At 45.8% G+C, this 13,904-nt stretch overlaps 1 protein-coding gene across 1 annotated transcript in view; it reads right to left on the minus strand.

Moving 5' to 3' along the window:
• Positions 1-13,904, minus strand: part of GLDC (glycine decarboxylase) — a 172,015-nt gene that overhangs the window by 30,368 nt on the left and 127,743 nt on the right. Inside the window, 5 exon segments of the mRNA XM_033925858.1 lie at positions 2,313-2,425; positions 5,862-6,011; positions 6,813-6,938; positions 9,375-9,450; positions 12,958-13,100. Of these exon segments, the coding sequence (XP_033781749.1) occupies positions 2,313-2,425; positions 5,862-6,011; positions 6,813-6,938; positions 9,375-9,450; positions 12,958-13,100 (608 nt within the window).

Genomic DNA, 13,904 nt, shown 5'->3' on the forward strand with positions numbered 1-13,904 from the left:
TCCATGGTTTTTCCCTCTCTGCCAGGAGGGGTGGAGGCATATACACTGGAACCCTGAGATTTTTTCAAAGTAGATTCCACCAGGAGGGACTCTTGGGGCAATTGAGGTTTGTCAAACCCTGGGATTGGAATAACCCGGTACAAGCTATCCAATTTACGAGGGGCTCCAGGAACAGTGAGGGGAGCTTCCCAGTTTTTATAGAAAGTTTCCCGTAAGATGTTGTGGACGGGCAACTTCAGAAATTCTTTGGGAGGTTGCTCAAAGTCTAGGGCATCGAGGAAAGCCTGAGACTTTTTAGAGTCGGACTCTAAGGGAATGGAAAGAGCTGCTGACATCTCCCTAAGGAATTTGGAGAAAGAGGATTGCTCTGGTTTTGAGACGGTGTCGGTCATGGAGGGTTCTTCGTCGGTTGACGAAGTGTCCTCCTCGGTACCGTGAGGGGAGTCTTCCCACAAGTCTGGGTCCCTAACGTCGGGGTGCGTATGTTTGGACATCGGTGTGGAGGGCTCGGCATGGCGGGTCTTTGAGAGAGATTTGCCTGAGCGCACCGAGGCGGTACCAGGTGAGGAAGACCGATGTCGTTCCTGGGACCGGACAGGGTCGGCAGCATCACGGGTATGCACTGTAGGCGTTTCTGCCAAGAGCACCGGCATGGAAGTATTAATTGGTACCGAGGGGGTCGACACCAATGGGGCAGTGCGAGGCTCGGACCGGTCCGGTACCGGAAGGTGCGGTGCCAGCAACGCCGGCAACAGTTGTTGGAGCTGTTGTTGCAGCTGCTCCTGTAACTGTGTTTGGAGTATGGCCGCGATGCGGTCGTCCAGGGGAGGCACCGGTACCGCTTTTTTCTTCTTCGGTACCATAGGTGCCGCTCTACGCTCCAGCGATGAGGAGGCCGATGATGAGGCACTCACCGAGATCGGAGCGGAGCGTTTGTGGGGCCGGTGCGGTGCCGGGAGGGCCGGTGTCGCAACCGTGGCAGGAGGGCGCTCAAGGGAAGTGGGAGGCTTCTTAGCCGGCTTACCTGGGCCCAACGACCCCGAGGAAGGGTCCGGTGGTGTCGATGTCGTCGGTGCCGACTTTTGGGGTGCCGTCGACGTCGCAGCCGGTTCCATGGCAGATCCGGTACCAAACAAAATATTTTGCTGGATCTGCCTATTTTTCAAAGTACGCTTTTTAAGCGTAGCACAGCGGGTGCAGGTGTCAGCCCGATGCTCTGGACCCAAGCACTGGAGGCACCAATTGTGTGGGTCGGTTAGGGAGATCGGGCGTGCACACCGCTGGCACTTCTTAAAACCCGGTTGAGGGGGCATGAAGGGAAACACGGCCTCCGCAAAATCGAAGCCGGAGACCTGTATGGTGGCAACAGGCCCCGCTGGGGCCGGGCCCGAAAAAATAAGAAAACTGGACGAGTTTTTTTTTTGTTTTTTTTTTTTTAGAAATAAAAGCAAAGGAATCCGAAAGGAAAAAAATTAAAGAACAAGAAAAAATATGCGAGCGGGAAGGCAGAAAATAGTTTTTCAACGGCTGTTGAAAACACATGCGTCTTCTTCGCTCCGCGGAAATGAAGAAACTGGGGACCACGCACTCCTCCATCGGGCGGGAAGGCACTCGCGCATGCGCGGTGCGGCCAACTAGAACTTTCTAGTTAAAAAGGTCCGTACCGGGGCTCCGTCGGTGACATCACCCATGCGTTAAGAATATGCTGCCTGCTTGTCCTGGGATAATTGTCTAATCCCTTCTTGAACCCCAAGACCGTACTCTGTCCTATCACACCCTCTGGAAGCGCATTCCAGGTATCCACCACCCTCTGGGTAAAGAAGAACTTCCTAGCATTGGTTCTGAATCTGTCCCCTCTTAACTTTTCCAAATGCCCTCTTGTTCTTATAGTTACGATTACCCATACATAGCTTAAAGAACTTTATAAAATTCACATTTAATTTATTGTTTTGCAATTCTATAAATTTCAATTATAATGTACTGCAAAAAACCATTTGCTCTGTTTGGTGTGCCAGACCTAAAAAAGTTTGAGACACACTGCCCTAAAAGGTTCTGTTCTCTGCCCCTGCAGCATATCCAACACTGGCTAACATAGGAAATGGAGAATCTGAGCTGGAAATCTAACTCTGGTGCTCCACATGGCAGAGAGTGGTACTACTGGGCCAGGCCCACCATTAAGATTTCTTTTTCCCCCAAAGTGGAATAATAGCTACTGTACTTGAACATAATTTGTCTTGAGCTTGTGTTTGGAAAAGCATTTAGTTTAAGCTCAAAATTAAAGCCAAAAGAGTGGCTATGCAGCCTATACTTACACTCCAATTGGTCCCATGCCAGGTCCTCCACCTCCATGGGGAATGCAGAAGGTTTTGTGAAGATTTAAATGTGAAACATCTGAACCATAGTCGCCAGGTCGACATAGTCCCACCTGCCAAAGACACATTAATTTGTTACATTAAATAAATCTGAAGCCTGGCACACTAGCAAAATAAAAAACAAAGAATAGAGGGAGATTGCCAAGAGCAGAAACGAGCAAAACTAGACATCTGAGAATTACCGTATTTCCACACATATAACGCGCGCGTTATACACGGTTTTTACAAACTGTGCATAACCTTGCGCGTTATACGCGTGAGCGCGTTTTACAAAATTTTTTTTACATAGTTCCCCCCCGATGTCCGATTCACCCCCCCCCGCAGGACCGCAGAGAAAGGGCGGGACCGCCGGAAGACGAAGCAGCGCAGACGCAGGGCTCACAGAAGGGCCGGGACCGCCAAGAGGAAGCAGCAGGACACCGGTAGGAGCTTCTACATGATGAGCGGGGGGGGGGGGTCGGGAGGCTGTGGGAGTGCAAGCGGTCCTTCAGGGTGGGGGTGCAGGTGGGAGTGCGTGCGAGCGGTCCTTCGGGGTGGGGGTGCGGGTGCGTGCGAGCGGTCCTTCGGGGTGGGAGTGCAAGCAGTCCTGCGGGGGGGGGGTGAATCGGACATCGGGGGGGGCATCAGGCTTTCAGGGTGGGGACAGGACTTCAAGGGGGAGAGGAGAGTCGGGGCGGGGGAAAGGAGAGTCGGGGTGGCCAGAGGAGAGTTGGGGCGGGCGAAGGGAGAGTCGGAGCAGCATGCGCGGTATACGGGTGTGCGCGGTATATAAAATTTTTTTTACATATATGTCTGTTTCCCGCGCACTATACCAGGGTGCGCGTTTTACACGGGTGCGCGTTATGTACGTGAAAATACGGTACTTGCAGTATTTACAACCATAAAAAGCAAAGCTGCCTACCACTAGCAGGGGTTCTCCATAGAAGCGTGGTAAGTTGCATTTGGGGTGTGATGTCCTCTAACAGCACTGAACAGATAGTTCACTCAGACAAAAGACCTAAAACCTTTGAGAATGTATAAGTAATTCCTATGCAACCATTTATATGAATGTAGGCAATTGTCATGCACTTTCGATAAGACCTGATTTGGAGAATATGAACTGGAGCACATCTTGCATATATGTAACTAGATCCAGGTTTTCAGCTGAATGAAAAGCATGGTTTCCCATTTAAAAGTTATATAAATCTCATGGCTGATTTGACACTAACAGGATCTGAATAATTTCAGCTGAAAATGTGGGCAGAGCTACTAGGCTATGCTCATTTTGCCATCAGTGCTAGGGATTTGACATACTGGGTGGAAATCAGACTTCTATGTGATCAGGGTAAGAGGATTTGTCAAGCCATAAGTACATGCAATCGATTGGTAAAGCTTAGGTAACTTTGGGCCAGAAAGGAACTAGAAAAGGTAGCTGTTGCTCTATCCCAGTGGTCTCAAATTCGTGGCCCAGGGGCCACATGTGGCCCGCCAGGTACTATTTTTAGGCCCTCGGTATGTTTATCATAATCACAAAAGTAAAATAAAAAACAGTTTCTTGATCATATGTCTCTTTAGCTATAAATTACAATATTATTATTAAGACTTAGCCATAAGGAAAGATTTATCAACTATAAAGAGTTTTACCTAATGCAAAATTGTCATTTCTTTAATAAGACTATTTTTTCTGAGGCCCTACAAATCCAAAATTGCTATCAGATGACACCATCCTACAAATCCAAAATGTAGCCCTGCAAAGGGTTTGAGTTTGAGACCACTGATCTATCCCATTTTATTTCCTAAAGGACTTTGAGGAGGAGTGAAACTGGTAGTGGGGATGGGGGGCAGGAAGGAAGCAAACAGATATATTCTTCCCCCAGTGAATGCTGAAAGACATCTGCTGGATTTCTGGAACAGAACAGTGAAATGGTGTGGTGGCTTTGTTAGTCCACTTTTCCAAGGTAATATATAGAAATAAAACAAAAGGAAATAAGGTAATACCTTTTTTATTGGACTAACTAAATCGATTCTGGAAGAGATCAAACCAGCTATGTCACTCAAGGCCCAAATAAAGTTACAACCAGGGCAGGATTAATTCGTAGAGGGCCCCTGGGCACACAAGTACACTGGACCCCCTGCTCGCCCCACCCCATCATGCGTCCAGGCGGAAACAGGAACTTGCATCAGAGAGAAGCTTTGGGCAAGCAGCACCGCTTGCACAATTACAGTTCCTGTTGCCTTTCTTACCCACGTTGCTTGCTTGGCTTACTTTCCGTCGATGGGGGAGGGGGCCGCGTTGTTGATCGGGGTGGGGCCCGCATTGCCGATTGGGGGGGGGCCCGCATTGCCAATCGATGCTGGAGGGGTCCACCACCGTTTGGAAAAAACAATGTTGATGCCCTACTTCATCGGGCCCCCCTGAACATTTTGGGCCCTAGGCACATGCCTATTTGGCCTATTGGTTAATCCTGCCCTGGTTACAACTGTCTTATTTTGGTCACACCATCAGAAGAGAGCGATCACTGGAGAAGGACATCGTGTTTAGGCAGATCAGAGGAACCAGGAGAAGAGGGCAACCTGCAACCAGATGGCTGGACACGTTGAAAACAACCACGGGGATGATGCTGGAGGACCTTTCCAGACTAGCACGAAACCGATTTCTTTTTAGATCTGCAATTCATTAAGTCGCTAGGACTCGAGCATGAGTCGATGGCACCTAACAACAACTCCATGTATTTTATGATTAGCTTTTGAAGGAGGGGCCTAAGGCAACTAGGAAAATTCTGGTTGGCCCAGGCGCCTAAGGACCCACCTGTGGGAGGGACTTGAGGCGCCTGGGCCAATCAGGCCCCAAGGCCCGCCATTCTGCGGATGGCAGGCCTGCCGGACAGACGAGCTTGGGACCCGTCCGTCTGGCCAACATTTTTTTTTTTTTTTTTTTTTTTTCTTTTTTTTTTTTTAACATTTTTAAGGTACAGGGGGGGTAAGCGGGGGGGGGGGGGGGTTGTCGTGGGCAGGAGGGCCTGGGATCCCTCCTGCCCGTATCTTAATGGGGGTGAGGATTTCACTATGGCAGGAGGGCTTGGGTTCCCTCCTGCCCTGATCATGTTGGGTGGAGGGGGGGGTCGCCGGGGCAGGAGGGGTTGCGATCGTTGCTGGGGGGGTGGATTCTTTGACAGATACCAGTTACAGAATCCAGCTTTTAGGCGAAGAACTGGCCCCTCCTTCGCCTAAAAGCTCTTGTGTTGGGCGTTTGGGACTTAGGCTTTTTTTTGTTGTTGTTGATTATATGTTAGTGCAAGCAAGGGGCAGAGCAAGAGAAAGTTAGGGGCAGAGCAAGAGAAAGTTGTCAGTGGTAAATATGGAAAAGGGGACTTGAGGCAGCAAGAAATTAATAAGGAGCAAGTGATGAGGTCAGAAGCAGGCAGGAGCAGAAGTTGGGCATAATTTTAAGATTAACCCTACACCGAGATAGGACATATTAATGTTTCTGCATATGTGATGAGTCCAAACCTGTGCATTCATATTTGCTCCATCCAAGTAGACCTGTCCACCATGCTTATGGATTAAATCACACACATCTCTAATTTCCTCTTCAAACACACCATTAGTGGAGGGGTATGTGACCATGATGGCTGCCAAGTTTTCTTTGTGTTTATCCACCTACAGAAAAAACAGAGATGGGAGAATGGAATAGGTAGGGAAGGGAAAAGTTAGTGTGATATTCAAAGCATTCTGCACATCTAAACTATTCAAAGCCTCTTAATTGAAAAAAGAATCAGCAGATAGTACTATAGCCAGAGATGTTCCTTTCATATAGTGACTGACAAAAGTAGAGATCTTAACTATTAAGGATTAAGCTAAGGGATGTGTGGGATAATGAGCAGTAATATATTTGCCAGCATACAAACTGCAGATTACCTGGTCTTTCATTCCAAAAACATTAATTCAATAAGAAGTGATTTCCATTAAGTCATGATTAGTGGATCAAGAAATTTCCAGCATACAGTACTCCCTTGAAATTCATGGGGGTTCCGTTCCAGGAACACCCACGAATTTTGGAAAAGCTGTGAATGCAGTTAAGGGGCTGATCAAAGGCAAGAGAGGACAGCTGGGGCACCGGCAGGTGCTGAAAATCATTTGTGATATTTTCCGACCACCTCTTCCTGGTACTAAAGTCAGGCTACACCAATCAGGAGCTGCTTTGATATGCCAGATAGCGTGTCAAAGCAGCTCCTGATTGGTGTAACCATGACTTTAGTACCAGGAAGTGGTGGTCAGAAAATACTGCGAATTACTGAATTCACGATTCGTGAACCGCAAATTCACGGGGGTTTACTGTATACAAAATATTTAGAGGGAAATTCTATATACGGCGTCACATTTATAGGCAGTGGTAGCCATCCTATGCTATTTAACCAGATGCATGTTTTAGGCATCTGTCATGGGTGTGAGATGAATTACCATAGCCTTCAGATGGGCGAAATCAATGCTTCCATCTTTATCGAGCTCTACTGGTTGGATCTTCATCCCTGCCATTTGGGCACTGGCAGGGTTAGTTCCATGAGCAGATTTTGGGATAAGACAGACCTAAAAATGAAAATCCGACAGCTTAATATACAGAAAAAATACCATCATCCACAGGCATAGATCCTTCTTAGTATTTCCTAAACCTGTCCTGGGTTTTCAAGATATCCCTAAAGAATATGCATGAGGCAGATTTGCATATAATAGAGGTGACAGGCATGCAAATCTGCTTCATGCATATTGAAAATCTGACTGTCTGGGGGTCCCCCAGGACAGGTTTAAGAACCGCTGGCCTAAACTATCTCCTGTCTCAAACTGTGTCCCATTTTAATTGTATAGGCAGTTTAACAAATTTTAAATAAACTTGGTATATTTGGTATATTTTCCCTGGTGGCTGCATCTTAGAGCTGACTCAACATATGTGGAAGCTTCACTCAGCAAAATATGATAACTTTCAGGGTAATTTTATATAATTCAACGTCCAGGGTGGGTGGGAAGATTTTTTTTTTAATTTTGAGTGCAAATTTTTGGATAAATGTAAGGGGGGCATGATATATGTATTTTGTCATAGAATATAATTCTGATTGAATTTATGTGCTGTTAAAGAGTAAGATGACTGTATAATATATTGCACTTATTTTTTTGCTTTAAGATGAATAAAGATTTATTAAAAAAAGAAAGGGGGACAGGGAAACAGAAAGAAAGAAGGGAAACAAAGAAAAAAAGGGGGGACAGGGAGATAAAGAAAGAAGGGAAACAAAGAAAGAAAAAAAAGAAAGGGGGGACAGGGAGACAGAAAGAAGGGGGCAGGGAGAAACAAAGAAAGAAAGGGGAGACAGAAAGAAGGGGGCAGGGAGAAACAAAGAAAGAAAGGGGAGACAGAAAGAAGGGAAACAAAGAAAGAAAGGGGAGACAGAAAGAAGGGAAACAAAGAAAGGGGAGACAGAAAGAAAGAAAGGGGAGGGGCAGGGAGAGAGGAAGAAAAAGTTGAGGAGGGTATGAGGTCTGGAGGAGAGGAAGCATACAGGAGGCTGAAAGAAGGGAAGAAATATTGGATTCACAGTCAGAAGAAGGAAGTGCAACAAGAGACTCATGAAATCACCAGATAACAAAGTTAGAAAAAATGATTTTATTTTCAATTTGGTGATCAAAATGTGTCCACTTTGAGAATTTATATCTGCTGTCTATATTTTGCACTATGGCCCCCTTTCACTAAACCCCAATAGCGGTTTTTAGCGCACGGCCGCAGGTTGGACACCCCTGCTTTAAAGCATATGCAACCAAATCTGAATAAAACTCTTGCATCAAATGATAACCAGTGAAGATGTCTATAATAAGCGTTAACGTGATCATGTTTTTTCAGACCGAAGATCAAACAAACCACTGATTATTATTTGGACAAGCTAAAAAGAACTTTGTTTTTTAGGGATTAAGTTTGAGTTTAAAATTAATGGTCCATTTCTTTATTTGTGCCAGAATTACTGAGATCCGATGTTTTATATCTGCTGTAAATGACATCATTGTGACAAGTATAGTAATATCATCTGCATAGATGTAAAATTTAACCTTCAAATTTTGCAATAAATTACCCAACGCCACTAGATAAATGTTTAAACAAAGTTGGTGATAATGGAGAACCTTGTGGGACCCCACAAGGATTACTCCAAGAAACAGAATATTTACCAGCACTGTATACCTGATAGGATCTATTTTTTTTAAAAACCCTGAAACCATTTACTAACAGTTCCCGAAATACTGATTGAGTCCAGACAGCCCAAAAGAATCTCGTGGTCAACCAGATCAAATGCACTGCTCAAATCCAGCTGAAGTATTAATGCTGCACAAAGAAGCTGCTGAGTCTGTGTTCATTTTTTCAACATGTATGTCTGCTGTGTGTGTCAGCACAGATACTTTTTCTAAATTGCCATCTGAATTGTGCATGTCCCAACCTTGACATCTCAATTCCAAACTCTATGTTCTGTTGAAAATGGGTTTCTGTATCTAGTAATTTTCCATAGAGCAGCTACTAAGTCAACATCAGATTGGGAGGATATGTGGTGACCCTTCCTACAGGACAAAGCAGGGAGTCATGAGGAAGAGATGTCAATCACTCAGCCGTGGATTCAAGACCCTTAGCTTTGCTCTGGGCATCAGTGGAATTTATGCAGGCATTTGTGCTTGTTTCTACAATTGAACTTCGATTAATGTCCCAATACTATATAAGAGGATTCATATTTCGAGTTTAATAGACTCCTGACAAAGGCCAAAACACTGCCAGTGTCGAGTCTATGCAGTACTATCAAAGCATATTTTGAACTCAAGTCCACGGCTGAGCGTTGACATCTCTTCCTCACGCCTCCCTGCTTGTTGCTTTCATCATTGAGGCCTTTTGGGCTTGATCTCTCTCTTCAGATCCTTCCTACACAGCTTTTGTCCATTTTTATAGTGACATGTTCTCAGAATGAACAGAACAAAATCAATTTTACTCATCACACTCACAGATCGGTGGCTCTCTCCTTTTTTGTTTAAGTAGGCCTTAATTGCAGCCAGACCAGCATATTCACCCTGGGCGCCACTGAAAATCCCAAACACATACAAGGGCAGTCAGAAAGAGCATGGTTCCTGGTTATGTAAAAGTTTATCCCACCCAATATTCAGCACAATTTAGCCGCCCAGAATGGCTCCTGGCCAGCTAAATAGCACAGCCACCTAAATGTTAATATTCAGTGCAAGTTGGCTGCTGAATATTAGCCTAAGCAGCTAACAGATAGCAGGCTATGTCATGCAATTCAGACCACGGGCCAATTAAGTTAAGCTAAGAAGCCAAATTGGTCTACTTAAATAGCTGGTCTATCTTTGGCCACTATAAATTGTCACCCAGCACTGACCATCAACATGATCAGCTAAGTTTTCTGCAGCCAAAAACAGACTGGATATTTAAGGCCAGTCACTGGACTATCACTTGAATATCCAGGCTCAGCACAGATCGTAGGAGTCAGCCCAGCTAACTTCTGTGATCTGAATAATGCCTATTTCATTTTAAAATGATTGACCTTTCTTTCTAAAAGGTCAAATACAGTATGTTGAACACCCAGTGACAATTTCACCAACAATGTGGTTATTGTCTGTTCAGAAATGTCAACATCAAATCAAACAGCAAATTCAAAACTTCAGCAACTCTACCCAGCCAATATCCAGCTGGCAGTAGTCTGCATTTAAGCTGACCACTACTGGCTAAATTAGGCCCAGATATTCAATGCTGGGCCATGTCTGGGCACAGACATTGAAAATTTGGGTTTGAATTAATTTCTCCTAACTGCCAGTATTTAAGCACATGTGAAGTCAATATTTAGCCAGACACCCGCCTAACAGTATCTGATCAGGCTCCCCACCCACCCATTCTGAATCCCCTTCCCAAGAACAAAATCCCCCCCCCCAATTCCAGTCCCTCTCCTAATCGCTTTAAACCCATCTTGGTAGTACCACGAGGCTGCTACCAGAGGTTGACAGCCTTTGTACCCTACACCAGGAGTCCCCAACCATCGGGCCGTGGATCAGTACCGGACCGTGAGCTGTGCCAAACTGGGTCATACTTTTTTTTTTTTTTTTTTTAAATTTATTTACATTACAGGCAGTCCCCGGGTTCTGGCCGGCTCCCTCCTTCCAGCAGCACTTCTTTTCAAAAAGTCACAGTTCCTTGCGGTTTTGTGAAGAGAAATGCAGCTGGCAGGAGGGAGCCAACCAGAACAGGTAAAACACCCCTGGGAGGTAGGCACGAACTTGGGACACAGAATAGAGGGAGGGAAGGATGAAGAGAGGTGCATTGGGATACGAGAGAGAGGAGGTGCTTTGGGACAGAAGGAAGGGAGGGAGCATAAACTTCGGACAAACGATGGAAGGAAGGAGGGAGGGGGCATGAACTTGCAACGCAGAATGGAAAAAGAGGGAGTGAAGGAAAGATGCCGAGATGGGGAGAAAATGAGAATTGTTGGGCATGGGTGACTTGAGTGAGAGGGAAAGATATGGTACACAAGGGGAAATGAAGAAGAGGAGAATTGTTGGGCATAGGGATGGAGAGAGAATTATTTGACATGGTGGTGGGAGAGGAGCGAGGTACAGATGCTGGGGAAGAGAAATGAGGGGGGAAATGCTGGTTGTGGTGGAGAGGGAACAGTGAGACAGATGGGAAGAATACTAGGATCATACTTTGGGAGGGGAAAAAAAAAAAAGTTACTCAGGAAGGCTTCCGAGTTAGCTGTGGGCAGCATGATGGGAGGGAGGAACATTGGACATGGGGATGGAGAGAAAAGATTCAAGGAGAAATGTTGGGTATGGAGCTGGTGGTCAGGGGTGAAAGATGCTGCATATGGTCTGGGTGACGAGAGGGAGAAATGTTGGCTGTGGCAGTACAGGTGATGGGGGGGAAAAAAGTGTGCTTTGTGTAGTTTAATTTTGCGGTTACCATAATGTATTAGTAAGATTATATTGTGTGTACAGTACGGTAAAGAAAGTGTAATAGAAATAAAGTGCATAATATAAAATATTTACATATTTTATGTGTGTAATAATTAGATTATAAGGTATGCACTTTAAACAGGTGGATGCGACTTGAGGATACCCGAGGGGAGGGATTCAAGCACATTCAATAGTGTGCCACAGCTGGAAATAGTTCGCGAGACACTGCTCAGAGGTGAAGGGGATAAAAATAAGGCTGAATTGCTTAACAAATATTTCTGTTCTGTGCTTCAGATGAAGTGCCAGGAGCAGGGCCACAGAAGACAAAAGCAAATAAGACCGTAGGTATGGAAACCCTGATTTTTGTTGTTCATGAGGAGCTAGCTAAACTAAAGGTAGACAAAGCGATTGGGCTAGATACTGTACATCCAAGGGTACTAAAGAACTTGAAATTTTGACAGCTCCACTGACTGACCTTTTCAATGTTTCTCTAGAATTGGGGCTGGTACCGGAGGACAGATGTGATCCCTCTCTACAAAAATGAAAGTAAGGAAGTAGGGAACTACAGGCCTGTAAGCGAGATCTATGGTAAATAAATTAGTGGAGACTCTTAAAACAGAGAATAGTGATGTTTCTGGAATTCAGTGGATTACAACACCCAAGGCAACATGGATTTACTAGAGGCAGGTCTTTTCAGACAAATCAGATCAATTTCTTTGACTGGGTGACCAGAGAATTGGATAGAGGGTGTGATTTGGCTAGAGGTGGCATATTTAGATTTTAGCAAAGCCTCCGACAGTGTTCCACTCAGGCGTCAAATAAATAAACCGAGTGCCCTTGGGATGGGCCCCAAAGAGAAGGACTGGGTCAGGAACTGGTTGAATGGAAGGTGACAGGTGGCAGTGGTCACTGGAGATCACTCTGAGAAAAGGGATAGTACCAGTGGTGTGCCTCAAGTTTTGGTTCTTGGGCTTATTTGACATTTTTGTAAATGATATTGTTAAGAGCCATCTGGTAAGATTTGCCTCTTTGCGGATGATATCAAAATCTGCAATAGAATAGACACCTCTAATGGTGTGGATAACATGAAGGACCTAGCAAAGCTTGAAGAATGGTCTGAAATTTGGCAGTTAAGATTTAATGCAAGGTCATGCATTTGGGCTGCAAAAAAAATAAAATCCCCCACGAGGGAATGGTACAGTTTCAGGGATGAAGAACAAGAGGAGTGGGACTTGGTAGTGATAGTATGTAGAGAATGACACGGGGACTGTGTAACCCGAAGAAACAGGGGAAAAAAATTGACCATTTGCTGCGGGTACAGGGACAAGGCTTTTTACCACCCCATGGAGCGGTGAATGGCCTTGTCCCCACAGTAAAGGATCTGCTGCGAGTCGCCTCCTTTCCCACCCCTCCTGGTCAGCAGCCCCCTCACAATCGTGGGTCCAGAAGACCCCCCACCCCGATCACAAACAGCTTCTGGTTTTCTTTACACAAGCATTTTGTAATAAACATGCACAGCCCCAGCACTCTGCCAACAGAAATGCTACACTGCCTTGTATCATTAAGATCATTTTCTGTAGGCGTATGACGGGCTAGAGAGCTCAGTTTCTTGAAAGGAGCTTCTCACCTGTTGGGCTGGAATGAGATCTTGTCGTAACCTGTGATTTCACACAAATCCTTTTCCAGCTCCCGGAAGAGTTGTTGATATCCCTGAGCCTGATCCAGAGGTACAAAAGGGTGAATGTTGGCAAATTCCAGCCAAGTGATAGACTAGGGAAGAAAAAAAATATATTCACACTGTTATATACATACAAGGGTAGAGCTGGAGTTTTGGAGGGGGGTGGCAAGGCAGCTGCCTGGGGCCCCACAACTCCAGGGGGCCTCTGTGGGCCGGGATATCCTTCCCTTCTCCCACCCTTTTCTAAATCCCCTCAACCTGTAAAAATGCCAACACCACCGACTTGGCAGTGATGCTCTAGCTCTGTCCATGGCCTCCTCGATGCTGTTCCTATGCTGCAATTTGCCCCCCCCCCTCCGATGTAACTTCCTGTTTTCACTTAGGCGGACTGCAGCAGAGAAACAGTGCCCAAGAGTCCGCAGACAGAGCTGAGAATCACTGCCCCCCGAGCTGCTGATTTTAAAATGAAGGGAAGGATGCTGGATGGAAGAGCATTTGGTGGGTGGGGAAATCAGGAGTAGAGAATGACCTGCACATTCTTTTCCTGTCCCTGTCCCATTCCTTCAAGCTCTATCCTCAGCTGCACAAACCTCCAACACTAAAATCGTAAGTGTTTGAGGCTTGTGCAGTTAAGGAAGAGCTTGCAGGACAGGGACAGCGGGAAAATTGAGTTCCTGCAGGAACGGGAAAAAATTTGTTCCTGTGTTATTCTCTAATCGGGAGTAACAGGGCAGAGAAGAGAGGAATTTGGGGAGGGGGGAACCCTCCTCAATTTCTGCTCTGGGCCCCAGCATGTCCAACCCTAGCCCTGCACAGAGGGCTATTCCGTAACAGTATGTCTATATTTAGGCAACCAGGGACAGTGGTGGAGTAAAGGGGGTTGGGGGGTGGCGGGA

This window comes from Geotrypetes seraphini, chromosome 1, assembly GCF_902459505.1.
Source record: "Geotrypetes seraphini chromosome 1, aGeoSer1.1, whole genome shotgun sequence".
Lineage (NCBI taxonomy): Eukaryota > Metazoa > Chordata > Amphibia > Gymnophiona > Dermophiidae > Geotrypetes > Geotrypetes seraphini.